The sequence below is a fragment of the Rhamphochromis sp. 'chilingali' genome (genome assembly GCF_963969265.1).
Source record: "Rhamphochromis sp. 'chilingali' genome assembly, chromosome: 12".
Classification (NCBI taxonomy): domain Eukaryota; kingdom Metazoa; phylum Chordata; class Actinopteri; order Cichliformes; family Cichlidae; genus Rhamphochromis; species Rhamphochromis sp. 'chilingali'.
In genome coordinates, this window is record NC_137939.1 from 7,286,908 (window position 1) to 7,309,710 (window position 22,803).

Genomic DNA, 22,803 nt, shown 5'->3' on the forward strand with positions numbered 1-22,803 from the left:
CATGCGGTCTATAATAACAATCAATATAGTTATAGTTATTTTTTTTTTGTTTTGTTTTGGGGTTTTTTTTTTTGTTTTTTTTTTTTGGGGGGGGGGGGGGGTTACACTCCCCTGAAATGCCACTAGATGGACCTCTGTAGTGTGCAAAAGTGCTCGGATCCTGTGATGCTGATTTCACTGCTACATGTAATATTAATGCTGTTTGCAAACAGGATCTGGGGTGTGTTCAAAAAGTTCATTGCTGAATTAATGTTTCCTTGTGAGTCTATCTTGACTGGCAGCGACGAGCACCTTCACCCCAGCAGCATAATTAATGTATATCCAGAGTTGTAAGTAGCATGTACGTACTGCTCCTTTAATTTCTGAGCCGATTTCCAGAAAGCAGCAACCTGTAACAGGCTCAGTGATCCTCCCCCTGATGGATTATTTAACAGGCGCTGAGTCCCATGTCGCCATCTGCTATAGGAAGAAAAACACAGCGGAATATTCCCTGGGGCGCATGATACGCGATAGTTATTCAACAGCAAAAAAAGGTTAATAAACTAATTTGGGGGGGAAATATAGTTTAGACCGTCTGGTAACCCAGAACACAACTTGTGCAACAGGTGGATGCTATTGGAGACAGACAGCGGATAACCTACTGAGCTACAACGTCGGGCCAGACAAAGCCTAAGAAAGAGGTTAGTTTGTCAGTCGGGTATGAAGTTTTAATTCAGCATGTAAATATTGCACTACCTGGAAAACAAAAACTTATGAACGATAAAGGGATCTTTCATTTGAACAGCGCTTTGGGAAGACCCATGGAGCGATAACCAAGCGTCTCTCCCACCAACACCCCACCCCAAAATTAACCCGGCTACTGACATGATCCACTCATTTATAAATACAACTCTGACCCTATCCGCACTATCTGCACGGTGATCGGGTCAACGGAGGCAACCAAAGGACGGAAGGAGTCGCGCAATCTGCAGCAGTCATGGTGGTGGAGGGTGACAAGACCCTGCTGGCCGCAAGGCAGGGGGACATGCAGACTTTAAAAGTGCAATTAGCGGCAAATGCGCTGACCAGCGACGTCAAGGATGCGCTGGGAGCTTCGCCCGTCCACCACGCAGCCCGGGCGGGGAAGTTAGCCTGCCTGCGGTTTTTGGTGGAGGAGGCAGGGCTGCCGGGCGATTGTGTGGCAAATAACGGGGCAAGCGCGGCGCACGACGCAGCAGCAACAGGCAACCTGGCATGCCTACAGTGGCTACTGACCCAAGGTGGATGTCGGCCAGAGGTGAGTTACTACAGTTGTAGCTGGATCGGTCTAAAAGTGTAGCAGACAGTAGCCTAACTCTGCTTCATCCGACTTGGCTGTCATTTCTCATCTGTGGAGCCTACTCCAACCCCCATTTGAATCAGCTCTCCTCCTTAAAGCACATTATATCTATTTTAGTGCCTTAAACCTACACGTTTTTCCTAACATACACATTAAAATCCTTCTCCTTAGGAATAAAGTCTTTAAGCTTTTATTTTAACATAACTTTCTGTGGGGTTTGCGGGTTGTTTTGTGTCACTGTCAGGTATTTTGCTCCCAAGTCCATTTGGTGTGCTCTAAATGTCCTGATGATGTTGTTAATTCTCTTGTAATCTTTAAGGTTTTGACTATAAAAGCAGAAGGTTTAAAAACCCACTGGTCTTTTTCAAAAAGGGACCTTCCTCTTTCACAAGGCCCTGAAAGTTGTTTTCATATTGTTTTGGTAAGACAGTGAAATGCAACAAATTCAAACACTGTTGTAGGTATGAAAGAAATTACATTAAATACCAGAAGTAAAGTAAGTACACAGAAAATTATACTTTTTAAAAAAAAAATTTAATTTAAGGCTAAAAACCTGGTTTTCAGTGTTATGTCATGTTTCTATGGTAATAAAGTATGCAAAACTGGATTTGCAAATCCAATATCTCCTGTACAATAAAAACAGTGACTCACAAAAGGCACAAAAAGAAACACATAATGACAGTGTAGTTTGATATTATAATGAGGGGTGGTGTTTGGTGCTGTAAGGATTGTGGTTGAAGTTTCACATGATGAAATAAATCTTATTAACCTTTTCGACCTTTTATTGTTCCTATTTGTGCACAATGCGTTTTTTCACCTGGGAAGGAGTCATAGTAAATGCTCCAACACAATAACATAATCCATACCATAAGTATTCAGTGGGTTTCTCGTTTTATTAGGTAATACATTAAATCTCTCAGCTTTAATTTGTGGAGGTTTACATCAATACTCAAAGGCCTGTTTGAGGAATTTTCTATCCCTCTTAACACATTTCTTGGGCAGCTGTGTGTCTTTTTAGTGCTCATGCACATAAGAACTGGTGGCAACTAGTGAGTTGACATTTAGACTCAGGAGTTGTCTGCTGATATTAAGAGTAAAGTGTTGACAGTGTCACTAAAGAAACCACTGGACCAACAAAACGATGAGACTCAAAAAGCACAACTCTATCAAAGAGGTATCAAAGATGCCTTGCAAAAATAAAAATTAGACCTCTATTATTAAAAAAAAAATGAAAACAGGAGCAGAAAACTTGTGAGGATGTGCAAAATCCACTCGAGAATGATCTTAGGGCATATTTTCGCTTTATTTGAATCTCAGATGATTCTTAAATCGATTTGCCTTTTACTATTTAAATCCCAAAATGTGGACACCTTGTAAAGGTTATTCTATGTTGATATAAGTCTTTTCAAATTGAAGCTGAACTTTGCCTTATGTATAATTTCTCATGAAATACAGATATCAAGATACAGTTTTACAGTTTAGCGTGGCCCCAATTTACAACACTTAAATGTATAAACACATAAAAGTTATTCTTGTATATATTTATTTGTAGTATACTGCATATTCCAGCATATTCCAGAAAGATACACAGATGTGCATCATTTGTGCCCTTAAAAGGAAATTCAGATTTAGAGTTTACCTATGTAACCAATATGATAATGAGGAGGAGGAGGAGCTTTGCTTTGACTCACCCACATGGGTCTCATTTATCTTCACCTTCTTGAGCAGAGGTAAAAGTGAAACTGACAAAGTGACAAATTCATATTATGTTATTATGAGTACAACACAGTCCTACAACCCTGCAGTATTAAGTTATCCACGTGAAGAACAGTCATAAGCATTCCATCTTCAAGTGACAAAGAGTGCCCACAGATGAAGTGGTAACATGGCTGGTATGTAGTCAAAACTCTCAGTACACTTGAGTGCTTAATGCTTGCTTTCACCTTTGTTTTCTTTTTTTCTTGTTTGTGTTACGAAACTGTGATCATGAGTCTATTTGATGCTAACACCATTAGTCTGTAGCAGTGCACTACCTCAGACCTAAGCATCTGTGTTAGTAAGATGTTAACAGATGACATGTCTGTTCAAGGACCACACAAGTTTGGTCTTTTAGGTTTTCTGTGTTAGCTATTAGTCTGCCTCTTGTTAAAGCTAATTGTTTTATAGCACTGAGATAAATTCTGTGCTTTATATTCTTGCTACTGTGGTAAGTTATGAAGGTTTTTTTACTTATTTCAGAAAATAAAAATTGATTCCCCTTCCCGTAACAGTGAACAGGGTGATCGTGGCTCAAGAGCTGGCAGTTTGTCTTGTGATCGGAAGGTTGCCGGTTCGAGCCCCGGCTCTGACAGTCTTGGTCGTTGTGTCCTTGGGCAAGACACTTCACCAACCGCCTACTGGTGATGGCCAGAGGGGCCGATGGCGCCATATGGCAGCCTCGCTTCTGTCAGTCTGCCCCAGGGCAGCTATGGCAACAATTGTAGCTTGCCTCCACCAGTGTGTGAATGAATAGTGGCATTGTAAAGTGCTTTGAAGGTCTCGAAAAGTGCTATATAAATGCAATCCATTATTATTATTAACAGTACAATATACTTTGTAGCCAGTAAAAGTGGCTAGAAAAAAGTATGGGTATCAATTATTTTCTGGAGGTTATTGTTTTCTGGAAAAACAAGTAACCAGTTCAAATTAAATTAGTTATCAAATCATCATTTTATAATGCAAAGTCAGGCTGACAGTTGGTCACAGTTATTTTAAAAGGAGGGATTACAGGACTCCCTAGTTCAACATGTTCCTTATTTGTTTGCTTTACAGGCCAGGGACAGTTCTGGTGCCACTGTTCTTCATCTCGCATCCCGCTTCAGTCACCATGAGATCACCGATTGGCTGCTGAAGAATGGTGAGGTAGACCCTGGGACCCCCACCAATACAGGTGCCCTGCCTGTTCACTATGCTGCTGCCAAGGGAGACTTGCCCTCTCTCCGACTGTTATTGGGGCACAGCCCAAAGTAAGACCAACATGATATTGTCTCCACAATTTTGTCTTTATCCTGCTGTTGATTGATAGTCATATATTTTGGTAACTTGTAGGATTTCAGTTGATGTTTTGAGCAGGAACTACAGAATTCTATAATATTGTATTTCAATTGGGGAGGGGCATATGAACTGCGATATGTATACAAATTGCAGTCCACTTTCTTAACTGCATATCCAATCAAATGTTTAAGAATATAAAACAGAAAATTAATGCATAGGGCTGTTGTTTCTGAAATATGTAACAGTAGATCAATTCCACAGATTCAGGTTTCAGACTCAGTAAGACCACTTAGAAAGTCTGACGCTGACAAATGAAGTACTGTGATTTACTAAGGTTAGCGCATCAACTCTTATTTCTTTTCCGAGGTTTAAAATGTTTAAGTCTGCTACAGAAATAGCCGAAAACACCAACTTTCACTCGTAGTCTGTAGAGTACAACTTGGCACTAGGGTGAAGTAAGTTGAACTTAAAGATTTAATTTGATACCTGATACTAAATGCTACCTATTACAATGTAAATGCTCATATATTGTTTTGAAAACAAAGGAAAAAAACTCTTGGTGGTTTAACTTTCCCAAAATACTGCACACTACTGCATCATTAATGCTGATTAAGTAATAATGCTGATATTGGTCTGTATAGCTGCATTTTAAGTATATATTGTATATTGTACATATTTAAAAAAAAATTGGTAAACTGTAAGAAAAAACGTGTTTTGATAATGAATTAATCATCAGGTTATTTACTTGATTAATCAATTAACAACACCAGTGCAAAAGTCCTAAATATTGGATTTCCTAATACCTGAAGTCTAAGAAAAACAGCAAATTTGTGAATATGTAACTAGCATTAACTTATATTAATATTTTAAATGTTGTTTTATTTAACAAGACAAGTCCTACTGAGGTAAGACATGGACAGCACCATTACAGGTTTTAAATGCAACACCAGCCTATAGAACAGTTAATTGACCAGTAATTGTAAGATATGTGTGCATATGTGCATGGGTGATTGCCTCCTAATGAATGTTACCCTAATCAATGCAGTGTCAGACCCATCTGTGCCAGAGATAATATTTGTTCATACTCATAACCACTGTATTAGTGCCATGATGAGGGAGTCATTGGTTGAGTTCTTTGCAGCAGCAAAACCAGATAAAATCTTTTATACATGTTGAGATATATATATATATATATATATATATATATATATATATATATATATATATATATATATATATATATATATATAGAGGAGATGGCTGATATCCAGAAATCCTACCAGTGGCTGGACAAAGCTGGACTGAAAGACAGCACAGAGGCACTAATCATGGCAGCACAAGAACAAGCTCTGAGCACAAGATCCATAGAGGCTGGGGTCTATCACACCAGGCAAGACCCCAGGTGCAGGCTGTGTAAAGATGCCCCAGAGACAATCCAGCACATAACAGCAGGGTGCAAGATGCTAGCAGGCAAGGCATACATGGAACGCCATAACCAAGTGGCCGGCATAGTGTACAGGAACATCTGTGCCGAGTATAACCTGGAAGTCCCGAGGTCAAAATGGGAGATGCCCCCAAGGGTGGTGGAGAATGACCGAGCTAAGATCCTGTGGGACTTCCAGATACAGACGGACATAGTGGTGGTAGACAAACAGAAGCAGACGGCCGTAGTGATCGATGTAGCGGTTCCGAATGACAGCAATATCAGGAAGAAGGAACACGAGAAGCTGGAGAAATACCAAGGGCTCAGAGAAGAGCTCGAGAGGATGTGGAGGGTGAAGGTAACGGTGGTCCCCGTGGTAATCGGAGCACTAGGTGCGGTGACTCCCAAGCTAGGCGAGTGGCTCCAGCAGATCCCGGGAACAACATCGGAGATCTCTGTCCAGAAGAGCGCAGTCCTGGGAACAGCTAAGATACTGCGCAGGACCCTCAAGCTCCCAGGCCTCTGGTAGAGGACCCGAGCTTGAAGGATAAACCGCCCGCAGGGGCGTGCTGGGTGTTTTTTTTTTATAGATATATATATATAGATATATAGATATATAGATATAGATATATAGTTTCTACCTCTTCTACTTTCTACCTCTTCTTCTTTTAAAGAAACCAGTCGTCATTTTACAATCAAAGTTTGCCTTAGCACTCATGTCAGATGCATTTAGCTAACACGTACGGCTGTTAGTTAACATGTCCAAGAGCCACATGCATGGATTAGGTGCTCAATCACGTGGCTGTTGTTTGGTTTGTTTATTGCTGTAGCCATCACTAGCTCTATTATTACTTGACATACTATAAAAGTTATAAAACAGAAAACATTAACTGCTCAGTGAAAGGATATTCTTTGTGCTTGTATCTGAACAACTATCAGTAAGAATTACATACTGCTACCATAAAGAAACAGAAATGAAATAATGGCTCAGTCTTTAACCCAAACTCTTTTCTAGAACTAGACTGACTTAAAATGACAAGCATGAGCCTTGTGCATTGACCCTTCAATATTGTGTGTTTGCACCCCAGATGGACGCATACCATCTGAAATTTTAATGAGTCTCATGGACATGTTAGCTCCCCGATAGCTGGGCTTCATTCACTCTTCTCCACCACCCCTCCCACTGTTGCTGTTTACCACCATCACCATGGTGACACACAGTAGCTCCAACTGGTGATAAGATAATGAGGAAAACAAATCCATCTGAAAAGACAAGCTGCTCTCTAAGCAGTAGCCTCGGGCATTGTTTAGATTGCAATTTTGCAGCCGAGAGATAAAATGGTCGTTTCGGGGTTTATTACAAGCTGCAAATTTGTATTAATGAGTTTTAAGAGGCAAAAAATCACCAGGACTTTTTACTCTCACAGCATTGTTCATCAGTATAAACCAATGGGTTTAAGGTTTAGGAAAGAACTCCTTATACATCATCAAAAGAGTGAATATGTTTATACAAGACCTCATAGAGTATTTCCCCCTATACTTAGTAGTCTTGAGCTACACCTCATTTCTTGGTACTTTGCCTCCAAGGAGTTGCAAGCAATAGTCTTTGAGGCTTTCTGAGCAACCTTTATTTTTACTTTGGAGATTGGCTGCTTTTTTGTTTTGTAAGACACTTAACACTGAAAAATGAATCATTCAAGTATCAAAGCTGTACATAACTCAAGAGATGAACCATTTTTGTGTCTACACATAACAAACAACTTAGCAAAGGAGCAGTTTTTAATTGTATCTTTAAGCACTTTGTTAGTAGTTTCCTGTCACATTATTTGTTCCTATTTCTAGTTGAATCTATGAAAAATAACAAACGTAACACAGTTTGACAGGGATAAATTAGTATTTCTGCACCAGAAAGGCAATTCTCAAAGAGCTTTTAACTGAAAATGCAACAAGTCCTGAAAAAATTTGAGGAAACCAGACAAGTGAAAGACATAAGAAGAAGTGCCAGGCCTTAAAAACTACATACAACTGATGAACAGAAACTAAAAATCATATCCCTGATGAACAGGAAGTAGTTTAAGGAACTGACACAGGGACCTTCATTTAATCCATCTACTGTCCACTAAACCCTCATCAGAAATGGTCTCTGTGGCTGCCAATAAGCTGTTCTTAAGGAAGGCAAACAGGGAGAAAAGGCTGAGGTATGGCATATTACACAAGAACTAGACTGCAAATTAGTGACAACACGTCTTATGAATCCAAATTTGGAATTTCTTTTTTAAAATCGTCATCATTATTTATGGAGGTCATTTGGTAGTTTCAGGGCCTAACGCCAGTTGCAAACTACAAAATACTGTTCATCAGTTGTCTGTAGTATCCCCCAAAAGACAAATTATCAGCAACCGACCGATGTGGATATGGTTTGATAAATAGTGTGTTTTTGGTTATTCATCCGTATAAATAAAACATTTAGCTTAAATCTTTAAAAAAAAATCAGCTTGATACGCATGAACTCATGAAAGCAAGAACACACCCCTTTGAATGGTAACAAACATCATTGTTTGGGTGCGCAATCAGACCGGGACGCATTAGTGTCTTTACTTCCAGGGTGTCTGTTGGGTTTCAAATACACCTCTAAATTGGTAGTTCACCCCCACCCACGTCCCAGTAAACCAAAACGAAAACCCTCCTGGGCTGTGTCTCTGCTGATAGCCTCAGTACACAAAAGAGTGAATGAATGTAAGATGGTGAAGGAGGGAGTGAGCGTGAGAGGCTACAGACAGGTTATGCAATCTATTAGTGCAGCTTAAGATCTTTGGTCGTGCCACAGTTTCTTCATGCAGTCGAAAAGGTTGCACTTCTGCATTAAGATAATCCAGAAAAGTGGCCGCCTTAACCTCCTCTGGAAACATGCAGAAGGAACAAGCATCAAATATTTGATTACTTTCATCAAATCAGCTTGTTCATTTCTTGCTTTTCACAGATTTGTTGCGTAGCAGTTGCTGAAACAGGAGTGGTTATGACTGAAATGGTTAGCGAAATCCAGAATGTAAACCCATTTCTATTAACAAAGCATGTCCTCTCCCTCCAAGAAGTAACCTTGTGTTGGGTCGGGTGTCGCTCATGTCTCTGATCTGAGCATCAAGAGCACGGGAAAACCTCCCTGCTGAAAAACATAAGAAAAGACAGAACATTATAGCTAGTTTAAACATTTATTTAGACCATAGTACTTAATAAGATTATTGAACATTAAGTGTGTTTTCTAAAGATGTGTACGCTCTCTCATTTTTCTCTGAAAAACATATTTGTTATAGTCCAACAGGTGTAGCAGCTCAAAACTGGTGTTTATTCTGTCTCTGACTTGTTTATATATAATGTTGTTTGAATTGGTGATCAGATACACGGAAAGTAAAGGGTAAACAGGCCAGTGGAGTTTTTTAGTCAGCCTGTGGCTTAGCTGCACTTTTTTTTTTTTTAAATCTTCTTAATAACGTCTTGGTACATGTTGAGTAGACCCACTTTCTGCTCTCTTTAATAAAAACAGGTTTAAACTGAGGGGCAGTAATGTAAACAGGCTGCATTTTTGTAGTGCTTTTCTAGTCTTAGTGACCGCTCAAAGTGCTTAAATTACAGCCCACACTCACTTTCTCATTCACAGATGATAAAAACAAATCAGGTACCCGGTGTCACGTCATCTCACAGACTGCAGTTGGGGATCAAACCTTCAGATTAGTGGGCAACTGAGCCACAGCTTTCTTTGTCAGGCTTCTTTCTTTATCAAGTAGGTAGCACACCTGCCATCAGGATAACATCTGTGCAGTGTGTTTCTTAAAGTGAATCAATAAATACTTTCACAGATTTCAACATGAATGATGTTTGGTTACGAAGCCAAACAAAGTATATTTTATTCAGTTTTCATCATGCACAGTATCAGTTAGAGATGTAAGCCAGAAGTGTTGCTTATATGTAGAACCACATCAGACATCCCTGTATGTTCCCGCTGGTTTATATCGCTGTTTCAGTTATACCTTTGTGGCTGTGCTGTCAATTACTGTATATAGAAAAGGTGCAGATTAGAGCTAAGTATTGTGCCATCAGATTTCCATTGTGAAATATGTAAAAACATACAATTTCATACAAAGAACTCACAGGTTGGGAAGCTAAATAAATCATATGATATTTTTCATTATTCAGATGGGAAAAACCACTGAGCGGGTAACAAGCTTTTATCAAGCAAGAAGGCCATTAGTGTGACATCAATTACTTTACTAGTAATGAAGACAACCTTGGTCTTTGTTACCGTGTACATGAGTGGCTGACGAGGTAGCGTCCCTTGTGCCACTTGCTAGCTGTGTTGTCACACAAGGCTAAGCACTTTCTTAGCTCTTTGAAATCTACACCAGTTCTCCACTTCTTTGGTAGAGAGAATTCAAGCCTATTCACTTTGAAGAGTTGTGACAAAGGGAGACTGTGCTTTGTTAGCCTGGTAACCATCAAGATTTTCAGCTATGATTAATGATAAATAGACATGGCTGTGTGCAGATAAAATTGTTCCCACTTTTGTTACACTCATGAATAAATAACTTGACTGCCCATTTCCTGATGACAGGAATGCAGATTACTTCCCCTTCTTATTTTGAAATATTTAGTATGTACTTCTGCTTGGAGCTTTTTTCTCAGTCACCCAATAGGCCCTCCTTTTTTTGATCTTCAAAGGTTAAGTTATTCCTTAGCATATACTCTTCCTGTCTCAGAATAGGACCTGACTGATTGTCATTCACATGTGGCGTTAAGTGAGGCAAATCCTTTTAAGGGAAAGCACGACAGGTTTGTGTTTGACTCTGCAGGAACCAACCATCCACTTAAGCTCTGCCTCTCAGTTTACTCAACTTCTGTTGCTCTCTGGCTACTCAGTTTGTCTTTTCTACTTGCACTGTTGGACGAGCACAAAGCAAGCCAGGTAAAGCCAGTGGAGTGATAATCCTCTTAAGAGACTCCTTGCTCATTTGTCAGAGTCCAAATAAAGCACTACCTTATAGGATTTAGTGGAGATATTTTTGTTCACTCTCTGACCTCCCATTGTGACTATAAAGATCTGGGTCAAGAAGGGATACAAGCATCAGATGAGGTTTTGCATTGAAGGCGGAGCCAAGGGTAATAAAGGTGAGCAGGATCTGGCTGTGCATCACTGCTGTCTGTTCTCAAAATAGCTGCATGTTGATGCTGACAAGTGTATCTTTTCCTGTCCCAGCTAATTGTTAACTACAGCTTACACTTTCAGTTTTTTTAGATTAATACCATTGCTTACATATGAAGATTTAAAAAGATAAGGCTTATGTTGTTTCAGGTTATTTTCATAGAGTGCTCTGTGCACACATGACGAAACTGATGTTTTGGCTGGCAAATAACGTGCACACCCATCATCTTGTAAGGAGCAGACACAGCCAGGTTTCTTCTCTTCAGTATAAAGACTGCCATCTTTTGTCAGAATTGCCACAAAGAGATTTTTTTTTTGTTTCGTTTTTTGCCTTTGTGACAATTGAAATATAATTTAAAATGAAAAATCAGCAAATCTACAACAGAATGTATTGGTCAGTCATTAACACCTGACTGAAATATGGTGGTGGGACCTTAAGAGAGCTGTGTACAATCAAATACCCACAAATCTCAATGAACTAAAGCAATACTGTAAATAAGAGTGGGGCAAAGTTCCTTCACAACAATGTCAGAAAACCATCACTTCATGTCACTTTTGCTAAAAGCTACTGAATCATGTGGTGTACTTGGCTTTTCTCACACTGCTTCTGAAGTTTGGACTTTTTTTGTTACACAAATAACGTCAAATATCACATGTTGTTGCTCTGCAGCGGTTGTTTTAAACCAATTTAGAACCTGGTATGAACCAGATTATTTTTCTTTCATGATACATTAAAGCATAACATTGAAACAGGGTTTTACAGGTCTGTATTATCACCAATTTGGTTTTTATCTTTCTTATTATGCAGAAGTCTTTCATTTTCCTTACTGATTCACTTTCCTACAGCCTTGTCAACTCCCAAACAAAAAATGGTGCCACACCACTCTACCTGGCCTGCCAGGAAGGCCATCTGGAGGTTGTCCAATACCTGGTCAAAGACTGTGGAGCGGATCCGAGCATTCGAGCCAATGATGGGATGACACCTCTGCATGCTGCTTCCCAGATGGGCCATAACACTGTCATTGTCTGGCTGGTGCGTTGGACTATCAGAACACTGTAGATCATGTCTTAATAATGGAATAGTTTTTCTCCGCCAATTGTGGGGTTTTTTTTTAAACGGAACAAGTGAAGGTACAATACTGATATTTATGATTAAGCAAATTACTTAATATTAGTAGTATTAGTATAATATGCTTGTGATATCTAAAATAGCTTGTGATATCACCAGAAGTCACATCATAATTGAACTTTTAACCAAAATTTTCCTACATCATTTACTTGAAAAATGTGCCAAAGCCACCGTTTACTACTGGAGTCACAAAAATTGGACCAAAAGCAGCTGAAATCTTTCTGATGACTGCTAAGCATTAACCTCCATCTCGTTTCCTGCAGATGAGTTTCACCGAGATCAGCCTGACAGACAGAGATGGTGACGGAGCCACGACGATGCATTTTGCAGCCAGTCGTGGTCACGCAAAGGTCCTCAGCTGGCTTCTGCTGCATGGTGGGGAGATCGTCACTGACAACTGGGGAGGGACCCCCCTCCATGATGCTGCAGAGAATGGTGAACTTGAGGTGTGTGTTAGGTCTTATTGGATCAGCACAGTAGCAGAATATGTGTAAAGAAGCGCTCTTTCAAGAATTGTTGAAGTATATAGAGAAAACTATGTTTTTCATGATTATGTTTTTTTTCTTTTTTTACAAAAGAGTTGATCAGTGTGGACTTTTAAGAAGCTCACTGAAACACAAGTCAATAGGGCAGAACAAAGGTTGCTCAGTCTGAGAACAACAAGCTTATTCCAGCTTCCACTGGTGCTTGGTAGAAAGCTTGTTAAATTCATGCTTTAAACTATTTCCAAGTTTCTGTAGACTTTGAAACAGAAACTTTTTCATGAGAGAGAGAAAAATGAATGATAACTAAGAGAAGATCAAAGAAAAGCATGATACTGCTACATTAAGTATTTTGCTTTTAGCTAGGACATTTACATTAATTAGTTGATCAGTGAGGGAGTGTGGTGATATAATATGGTGTTTTTCTGGTCTGATGCAGTGTGAAACAAAACACAATTTATGGTAACATGTACTCTAAGCCTTGCATTTATCCACTCAATATGTCAAACATTTTACATGTTGAGAGTCTGTCACACTGAACTGAGTGGAGTGTAAACAGTTTTTATCGTTGCTAATTGAAGATGAGTCTAAGCAGCCTGTTTCACAAACACTGACATCAATCCACTCTGGAACTTTCTCTGTCTGCTTTTCAGTGCTGTCAGATCCTTGTTGTTAATGGAGTTGACCTGGGCATAAGGGACCAGGATGGCTTCACTGCAGCAGACTTGGCCGAATACAATGGCCACTCCCAGTGTGCCAAGTATCTGCACACTGTGGAGAACATGGTAAGAGTACATGTCTAAAAAAAATGTAAATGTTGGATGGATGGTTGGATGGATGGATGGATGGATGGATGGATGGATAGAAGTCAGCATAAAGTCATATGTTTTATACACACACACGCATGCACACACCCACAGACAGACAGACAGACAGACAGACAGACAGACAGACAGACAGACAGACAGACAGACAGACAGACAGATAGATAGATAGATAGATAGATAGATAGATAGATAGATAGATAGATAGATAGATAGATAGATAGATAGATAGATAGATAGATAGATAGATAGATAGATAGATAGATAGATAGATAGATAGATAGATAGATAGAATGAATGAATGAATAATGGAGATATTTCAATAATGTTTAGCTTTCTATGAACCTGCCTCCCATGACAGACTTCAGACTCAGATAATTAGTCAAGCTACCTGACACACAGTGCTCTCCATGGCCTTAACCCTCTGAAGTTCCTGAGTGGCCAGGGGAATAATTCTTTCTCACAGAGCTCGTTTGGCATCGATGACATATTTCTCTCTTCTTGTGCTCTTTCTCATGGGGCGCATTCAGCCAATTGAGTCCTGCATTGTGGGAAAAGCAAAAAGATCCCCAGAGCCATTCTCACTAGCTGTGAGGTGTTTCATTAGTGTGCCTGTAATGCTGTTCTTCTCCTCGTTAAGTCACCAGGGACTGAGTAGCAGTGAGATTTAACAGCTGATGAATGCACATGTAGATTTTAATAAGAGACAAATTTATGAGCCTGCCATAATGACCCTGTATCTTTCTAAATCTAAAAATTAATGAACCAGATGTGTTTTATTAATGATTAATAAAGAATTAATTGATGTACAAATGCTTTTTGCTTTGTTTTAGTAATGTGGAAATGATATCTATATATCAGACAACCAAGTAGAATAAATTGAACAATCGTGAAAATTGAATGTTCATAAAACTCGTCCCCTCGCAGAGTGTGGAGCACCGCGTTTTGTCCCGGGATCCCTCGACGGACCTTGAGTACAAGCAGCCAGACTCTGGCCTGTCCTCCCCAAACACCACCATGCCTCCTTCCGCCCAGGCAGCACACTTTGACATCGGTTCACCATCCAGCTCCCTGTCCAACTACGACTCAGCCAACTCCAGTCAGTCCAGCACTGGGGAGAAGAGGAGCAGCTTGACAACGTCACGAGGCCCACCTGCTCAGCTGAGCGCAGTTGCACACACAGGTCTGCTGCTCTTTACACATTAAGGATATAATGTGTATCTTTTTCAAGCATTTCAGAATGACAAATGCCGATCAGATCAACAGCTACATATACTTTTAATCACATCATAATAAGAATGTTGCATGAAAGGCTTGCTTCAGTCTATATCATGACTCTACTATTATGGCATTTCAGCAATAATACAAGGAGTGCAGAATTTTTTGGCAAATGAGTATTTTGTCCACATCATCCTCTTCATGCATGTTGTCTTACTCCAAGCTGTATAGGCTCGAAAGCCTACTACCAATTAAGCATATTAGGTGATGTGCATCTCTGTAATGAGAAGGGGTGTGGTCTAATGACATCAACACCCTATATCAGGTGTGCATAATTATTAGGCAACGTCCTTTCCTTTGGCAAAATGGGTCAAAAGAAGGACTTGACAGGCTCAGAAAAGTCAAAAATAGTGATGCAGCAATCTCAAAATTGCAAAGCTTCTGAAGCGTGATCATCGAACAATCAAGCGTTTCATTCAAAATAGTCAACAGAGGTTTATTTCAGAGCTGCAACATCACTGGAGTGCCCAAAAGCACAAGGTGTGCAATACTCAGAGACATGGCCAAGGTAAGAAAGGCTGAAAGACGACCACCACTGAACAAGACACACAAGCTGAAACGTCAAGACTGGGCCAAGAAATATCTCAAGACTGGTTTTTCTAAGGTTTTATGGACTGATGAAATGAGAGTGAGTCTTGATGGGCCAGATGGATGGGCCCGTGGCTGGATTGGTAAAGGGCAGAGAGCTCCAGTCCAACACAGACGCCAGCAAGGTGGAGGTGGAGTACTGGTTTGGGCTGGTATCATCAAAGATGAGCTTGTGGGGCCTTTTCGGGTTGAGGATGGAGTCAAGCTCAACTCCCAGTCCTACTGCCAGTTCCTGGAAGACACCTTCTTCAAGCAGTGGTACAGGAAGAAGTCTGCATCCTTCAAGAAAAACATGATTTTCATGCAGGACAATGCTCCATCACACGCGTCCAAGTACTCCACAGCATGGCTGGCAAGAAAGGGTATAAAAGAAGAAAAACTAATGACATGGCCACCTTGTTCACCTGATCTGAGCCCCATTGAGAACCTGTGGTCCATCATCAAATGTGAGATTTACAAGGAGGGAAAACAGTACACCTCTCTGAACAGTGTCTGGGAGGCTGTGGTTGCTGCTGCACGCAATGTTGATGGTGAACAAATCAAAACACTGACAGAATCCATGGATGGCAGGCTTTTGAGTGTCCTTGCAAAGAAAGGTGGCTATATTGGTCGCTGATTTGTTTTTGTTTTGTTTTTGAATGTCAGAAATGTATATTTGTGAATGTGGAGATGTTATATTGGTTTCACTGGTAAAAATAAATAATTGAAATGGGTATATATTTGTTTTTTGTTAAGTTGCCTAATAATTATGCACAGTAATAGTCACCTGCACACACAGATATCCCCCTAAAATAGCTAAAACTAAAAACAAACTAAAAACTACTTCCAAAAACATTCAGCTTTGATATTAATGAGTGTTTGGGTTCATTGAGAACATGGTTGTTGTTCAATAATAAAATTATTCCTCAAAAATACAACTTGCCTAATAATTCTGCACTCCCTGTACAGTCAGCAAAGCGCAGGAAACAGCACGGAGCAGTTTTCTTGCTGTCGCTTGATGTCAAAGGTGCCATACTAGTGCTGCACCCTAGTGGCTTGTGTGCAGACGTCATTAGTGTGACATTCATGTTTCTCATTCATCTCTCAGTTGTGTAATCAGATGTAGACTGGAGGGAATGTTTTACAAATGCACACATTTTCCTTCCTGTAACAGGCTGTTGTTTTCACAGGTGCACCAGAGACAGCCATTTCAGACATGCAGGCATACATGGATATGCTAAACCCAGACATCAGCTCCGATATGCACAAGAAGAATGAGGAACCTGATGATGGAGCCTCCAAGCTTCCGCCACCACCGCCCCCCTTTCCCCCACCGCCTCCCCCAGAGTCTCCTCCGACACCCCCTCCACCCCCCAGCTACCCAGCTCCACAGCCTCCACAAGAGCCATTGGCAGCCGAGTTCCTTAAAGTCAAAAGCAACTTGCGCCGTGTGGACAACAAATCCCAAAAAAAAGAGACGCTGGTAAGCTCCCGGTTCAGCTGAGGAAAAGCTGTTTGTCGGAAGTGCCATGAGGTTGTGCAAATATTTTCTCTCTATGGAGGAAAATCTGACAGAAAAATGAAAGCAACCATATTTATATAAATTAGTGTTTGTGCATTTATCTCAGCAGGGATAGGGTTTCACAGCCTGGCTTATTTATATCGCAAGACCAGCAGAAGATTTCTTTAATGTGACTTCACACAACATCAGCTTCAACATGCTCACTTTTAGTTAAACTTCAGATGTCATTAATTTTGGGAAAGCACCAAAAGTGACATGATGTGACCAAGACTAGAAACAGAAGGAGCGGGATGGGGGGGGGGAATAAACTAGCCATTAGCTGTTATTTTCCCTTGTGCCTAATCAGTGAGCTATAACTCTTATGTAACAATGTGCCTTGTCTTATACCCACAATGATGTTATTGTGTTAGCATTGCTAACAAGGGCAAAGAATATGCTCATTACCGTAGCAGGGCTCTGGCTTGACGCACAAACAATGGTTGATGGGTTTGATCTTAATGCCAGTAATTAATCTGGCCCAAGATCACTCAAAAATGTTGTTGACAAGAAGCAGCCATTAGGACTGGCATAAACATTAGTGTCTGCAACACTGCAGTACATGTGAATTTATTTAATATATGAGTCTCTCTCCAGTTACAAGTTTACTTGACTTTCACAAAACACTCAAACCAAGCATATATATTAAACAAAAAAATCAATTGTTCAGACAGGGGCCGTGTGTATGGTTGTTGTTCGCTGTCATCAAGCCCACAGTTAGTGAAAGTGTCCTTTCGCCATAGATCATCTCCATGGTGAGTTCTGTGTGTATTTGTATCTAGGAGCATGTGCCGTCAGCCATGTGGAGCTTTTAATTAGTACCCCCACCCGTCCCTCCCTTCTTTGTACCCAGGTGACCGGCCCTGGGCGGCCATCATTAACATTTAACAATGAAAGCACACATAAGATCATTGTGCGCAACATACGTCGGAAAGAAAACAAATTACCTTGAAACAGTGAATGGTGCCATTTCATAATCTAGTAAAGGAACTTCATGTGCAAAAAATTATTTTAAAAGCTTACTAAAAGATATTTTAGGAGGGGGGGGGGGGGGGGGGGGGGGTGCATCTGCAGTCCTTCTGGAAAAATTTGGACTTTGAACTCTCACTTACATGAGATCTTTGCTGCTAATTCTGGGCCCTGAAAGCTAGAAAATTCTCATAATCCTAAAGCCTGGGAGATTTGCATGTGACTGACCACGGTCAGGGAAACACATGGGTGTTGGTGTTTTGCATAAGAGGAAACGGGCAGAGTTGAGGAGTGGTTGGTCTACGGGTTAGTGGTGACATCACTGCCAGCATTGTGGCCGGCCCAATAGGTTATTGATGAGACCTGTAGGTAAATTGAGAGGGCAGGTAAAGTGACAGGCATAGCACTGAGGAGAGAGGAGGTGAAGCTCTGGATCTGGTGACAGCTACCTTCTTTGCTCTGCTGGGTTTTTGTGGATGAGACTCTGTCTGTACTGGAGGAGAGCTATAAGAGAGGACTCTCAGCGCTGAGGTAAGGTGTTAACAGGAAAAAGTGCTGTCACGTAGTGGAAAAAAATGAAGAAAAAAGATGCTACAAATTGTTTCACATATTATCTCCAGGTTCAGGTTGGAGCAGTTTAAGCCGCTGTATGAACGATGAGTGTGTTGCATAAAAAGTCATGCTTGAATTTTAGAGTTGGATTTACTTTACTTTTTAAAAGGTTATTTGAGTAGTTTGCTTTTAACTTTTAAAGGATGTCAAAATATTTTAATACGACCGTGCCTTTTGCAAGGCTACATGCAAATGTGCTAAACATCTTCAACAACAAACAGGTTAAACAACCTTCAGTAGTCAGGCATACTGACCATCTATCTATCTATCTATCTATCTATCTATCTATCTATCTATCTATCTATCTATCTATCTATCTATCTATCTATCTATCTATCTATCTATCTATCTATCTATCTATCTATCTATCTATCTATCTATCTATCTATCTATCTATCTGTGGGTGTGTGCGTGCGTGCGTGCGTGTGTATAAAACATATGACTTTATGCTGAGAGATAGATCTATATAATGGGAAGAAAGGTTGTCTGTGTGTATGCTTCTCTGTGGCTGATGGGAGCGGGGGGCAGCTATAATGCTTTGTACAATTGCTATTGTTGACCCACCTCCCTGGAGGATGACAAACCATCTGTAGCACTCCCCAGCTCACATTACTCTCCTACTTGATGAGTGCTCAGGGACCATTTCTGTGACAGCAGACATGAGTCAACAAAGTTAAATAGGCTTATAAAAACTCAGAACATGACACCACAGAGGAGGAGAGGTCAGGGGTCAGCTGTCAATTATTGGTTATGTTAAACACTGTGCTCTTGTCTGGATTTTGTGCGAAGCCATGACCTATGCACGCATTACAATGTAAATGACCGCAAGTCTGTTGCCTAGCCCTGGATTTGAAAGGCAAAGTAATTGTATTTTTTTTCCGTCAACGACTCTCGCACGCTTGTAGCTGAAAGCTTTTAAGGTTCATTTTTGACATTAAACATTAAAAATGTGCTGTGTTGTCTTTTACACACATTTTGTAGTGTACACTTTTGAAAATCAATCATTTCAATTTTAAAAAGTTTTCATTGAACATGATTTGAGTTGAGTAAATGCAAATTTGAGGCTTTTTGCATTAGTAAAATCTGTCCACAGAAAGACTGGAAAAGCATGTTAGTCATAATGCAATGTGATCGCATCCATCGCTACTGTCCAGTAACCTGGTAACTCTCATGTATATGCACGCTTTAACCCACACAGTTTCTTTTAACACCAGCTTTGATATCCTGGCTTTACAGCTCCAATTGTTGGATAGATGTCGGAGTGGAAAGTGAGAGCCCATAACTAAAGGTTCAAGTTAGTGACCTCTGACCTTGCTCTTAAAGAACGGTCTCCCTTACGCTGGTGTAAAAGTTGCATTGCATGTGAACCATTATGTCCTATAGCTCCACAAATTTAGCATGAAATATCAATGACTATTGAACCAAACTAAAGCCTTGTTGTGAAGTGTTGTGAGTGAATAAAGCCACTTTGGTCACAAGAGAAGGCTAATCTGGGAATAAAAGATGGTAAATATGTTGTACATAGCATCGCAGAATGAAAGGTTCACTCCCAAAGCATTGACAATGATTATAAGTCACAATAAAATAATTCAATGCAATTCAGCACAACATAAATGATTATACATTTTTGCATCCAATTCCAATAATCAGTCTATCGATAGCAATCATTCATTGACTGGTTTTACATGCACTTCAAACTTAAAAAAAAAGCGTTAATGTACTCCTGTGAAAGTCGGTGGGTTAAACAACATAAATTATATTTCTCCTTTCTCTCGCTTGTTTGAATCTCTTAATCAGTTGACTCTTGGAGAGAGCCACGACAAATTGCGCCGTGTGGATTCAAACAGGAAGTCAAGGAGTTTCAACAAGCAGCCCAGCACTGGGGACTACTACAAAACCCTGGGGAGCGACACGGCCGAGCCTTGTGGGAGCAAAATCATGGCACCCAACGAGGAGGTGAGCCCGAGCTCTGCCGTTTCTGCAAACTATACATGGTTAAAAATGATAATAATATGTCTGCCTCTATATATGTTTGTTGTATTATAGGTTCTTATTTTAATGTATGTACTTGTCTATATGTTTCTGGAAATGTGTGTGAAAAATGCTTTTTTGCCCTGGTATGTTTGCTTTTATTTCTTTATGTGACATACCTTTTTTAACACAAGGCAGCTTAATATTGTGTGCATTATACAAAAATATAAAAATAAATATTACTTTGTTATAATTCAGTTATCTCACTATTTTTGGTGACATTGAAAGTCAGTACATGAGCTGATGTCTGATGGATGTAAGGTTAGTAGTGGGTTGACATAGTGTGCCCTGGTTCTTCCATGAAGGCTCCTTTTCTCCTTTTTCCTTTCTTAACTCCTTATAAGGTCATTCCAGTCTGAGGTTTAGCTTGCTGACGATGGCATTCGGTTACAAAACTGGCTCCACTATTTGCCTAAGCATTGCCACTCAGCATGTTATATAATGTTGCGTCCTCTTGAGCTTTTGTTTGCCACCTGATCCAAATTATCCCCTTATTTCCATTGCCTCTTGAGTCTCCACCCCATTGTGTAAACTGTCCAAGAGGCTACAGTAGATCAAACTCAGTATGATCGCTGACAACAAAGCACTTAGCAAGAAATCACCAACGAAAGGGACACAAAAAGGAGAATCCCACTGAAGCTGAACGTATTTGTTAGATAAGTGGCCAGCTTGTATGTGTTAGGCTGTAATAAAATCCCCCACATGTACATCAGACTGCAATGCAAACATTTTGATAATGCTTTTTTATTGACTTAGGCACTATTTATTAGCCTACTCGGTCACCATTGACATAATGCGCTTGCACAACAGAATTTCCCCAGAAAGGACAAAAGGTTAGTCCAAAATTATGTGCCATTGTAGGTGCCCTGAAAAGTTGATCAAGGAAAATTTCTGTTCGCATTTGCATGTCAATCCCAGTATTAAATATAAGCTGTGTGCTTGTTGCCACATACCTTCACAGGCAGCTGAATGAATAGAATCTGGCAGACTCTCACCAACATCCCTAGAGAGGTGTTCTTATAATCTCATGGGTATCAGGGGTGGGGGTGTTTTGGATGACATGGGTTATAATCCTCATTGAGCCAATTAAGGCCTCAGCGGGGCCCCTCCTGGTCTCAGCACAACCCTAGCAGATGGGCTGGCTAATCAGCAGAAGCGGCACGTGCTGCCAAGACCCATCTGGACATGGCCAACCCCCTTCCAGCTCTCTGGGGGGTTTGAAAAGTAAAGGCGGCAACAATGACAAGCACACGTCTGAGGAATAATGGAGCGGTGGAGTCGAGTTAAATGTCATGGTCTATTAATTTGTCTCCACAGGAGGTACGGCACACTTTCAGAGTGTGTCAGACGTATGCACTGGGTGGGGCAGTGACAGATGGCTGTTTTCCCCTCAGACCTTTCCCCCTTGAGATTATGTCATATTAGCTGTTATTAGCAAAAGGCATTGTGTTGTTATGAGTTAATGAAAGACAGGAGGAAGCTGAGGTATGGTGCCACTATACATTTGCGCCTGTCAAGCCTCAGCGCAGGAATCTCAAGCTTTCTCAGATATTATTTTAGATAAATGTCGTGGCACCTTTTTTTCACCAGTGAATTTTTTTTAATATTTCCAACACTGAAAAAAAACAAACTGTTTTTGTAAGGCGCAAAGAAACTCTCAAGAGTATGCAAAAAAAATATTTAATTTGTGGAGCAAAAATAAGTGTTATTTTAATTCTTTCAGGATAAAGCAGTGTTTCCAGTTAACAACAATGTCGTTTTTAAGACAAAACCTCAGAATGCAGAATGAGTGACATTTTTTTTACTCTCCCTTTTGCTGGTTCAGGGTTCTGTGTTATTGGAGGAGCCAAATGAAAATCCCGCCCAAAGCTCTGAAAATGGGACTACAGAGGAATCTGTCCCTCAACCACCACCTCCTCCACCACCACCTCTTCCCCCAAGCAATCCAATGCCAACACCCCCGCCACCTCCTCCTCTGCCTCCGGAGACACAAACCCCTCAAAATAATGCCAACGCCACGCCCACCAATCAACGACGCCCATCTTCGTCATCAGGAAGTAAGTCAACCAAACCTGCTTTTTTCCCTAATCTCAATACTTTTCCCCCCATCCTTGTTTCCTGCTATATTAGTCCTAGAAAGCAGAGACTGGTGTATTAATGGGTACAAAGTAATCACCCTGGGTAAAGATGAGTTGAGTCTGACCCTAGCATTCTAAATAAGAGATTATAAATTAATGATGTAGCGCTAGCATTACCCTGAGAACTGGTTTAGTGTTCAGCCATTTCCTTAAGTGCCCTGGACGCACTGGATGATGCAGTCTGACGGTGCACATGCCGCTCGAGTTGCAGGGAAATTTTAACTTTTGTATAAGGCTGTTTTTTAAG

General features: G+C 40.5%; 1 protein-coding gene across 1 annotated transcript in view; it reads left to right on the forward strand.

The window, feature by feature from the left end:
• The first annotated feature begins 512 nt into the window (after window positions 1–512).
• espn (espin) overlaps window positions 513–22,803 on the forward strand; it is a 37,147-nt gene continuing 14,856 nt past the window's right edge. The window contains exons 1-10 of the mRNA XM_080899371.1: window positions 513–680; window positions 785–1,276; window positions 4,130–4,323; window positions 11,815–12,001; window positions 12,361–12,543; window positions 13,233–13,364; window positions 14,331–14,586; window positions 16,439–16,731; window positions 20,185–20,343; window positions 22,244–22,475. Coding sequence (XP_080755497.1) covers window positions 977–1,276; window positions 4,130–4,323; window positions 11,815–12,001; window positions 12,361–12,543; window positions 13,233–13,364; window positions 14,331–14,586; window positions 16,439–16,731; window positions 20,185–20,343; window positions 22,244–22,475 — 1,936 coding nt within the window. The 5' untranslated portion in view covers window positions 513–680; window positions 785–976. The remainder of the gene's footprint in view (window positions 681–784; window positions 1,277–4,129; window positions 4,324–11,814; window positions 12,002–12,360; window positions 12,544–13,232; window positions 13,365–14,330; window positions 14,587–16,438; window positions 16,732–20,184; window positions 20,344–22,243; window positions 22,476–22,803) is intronic.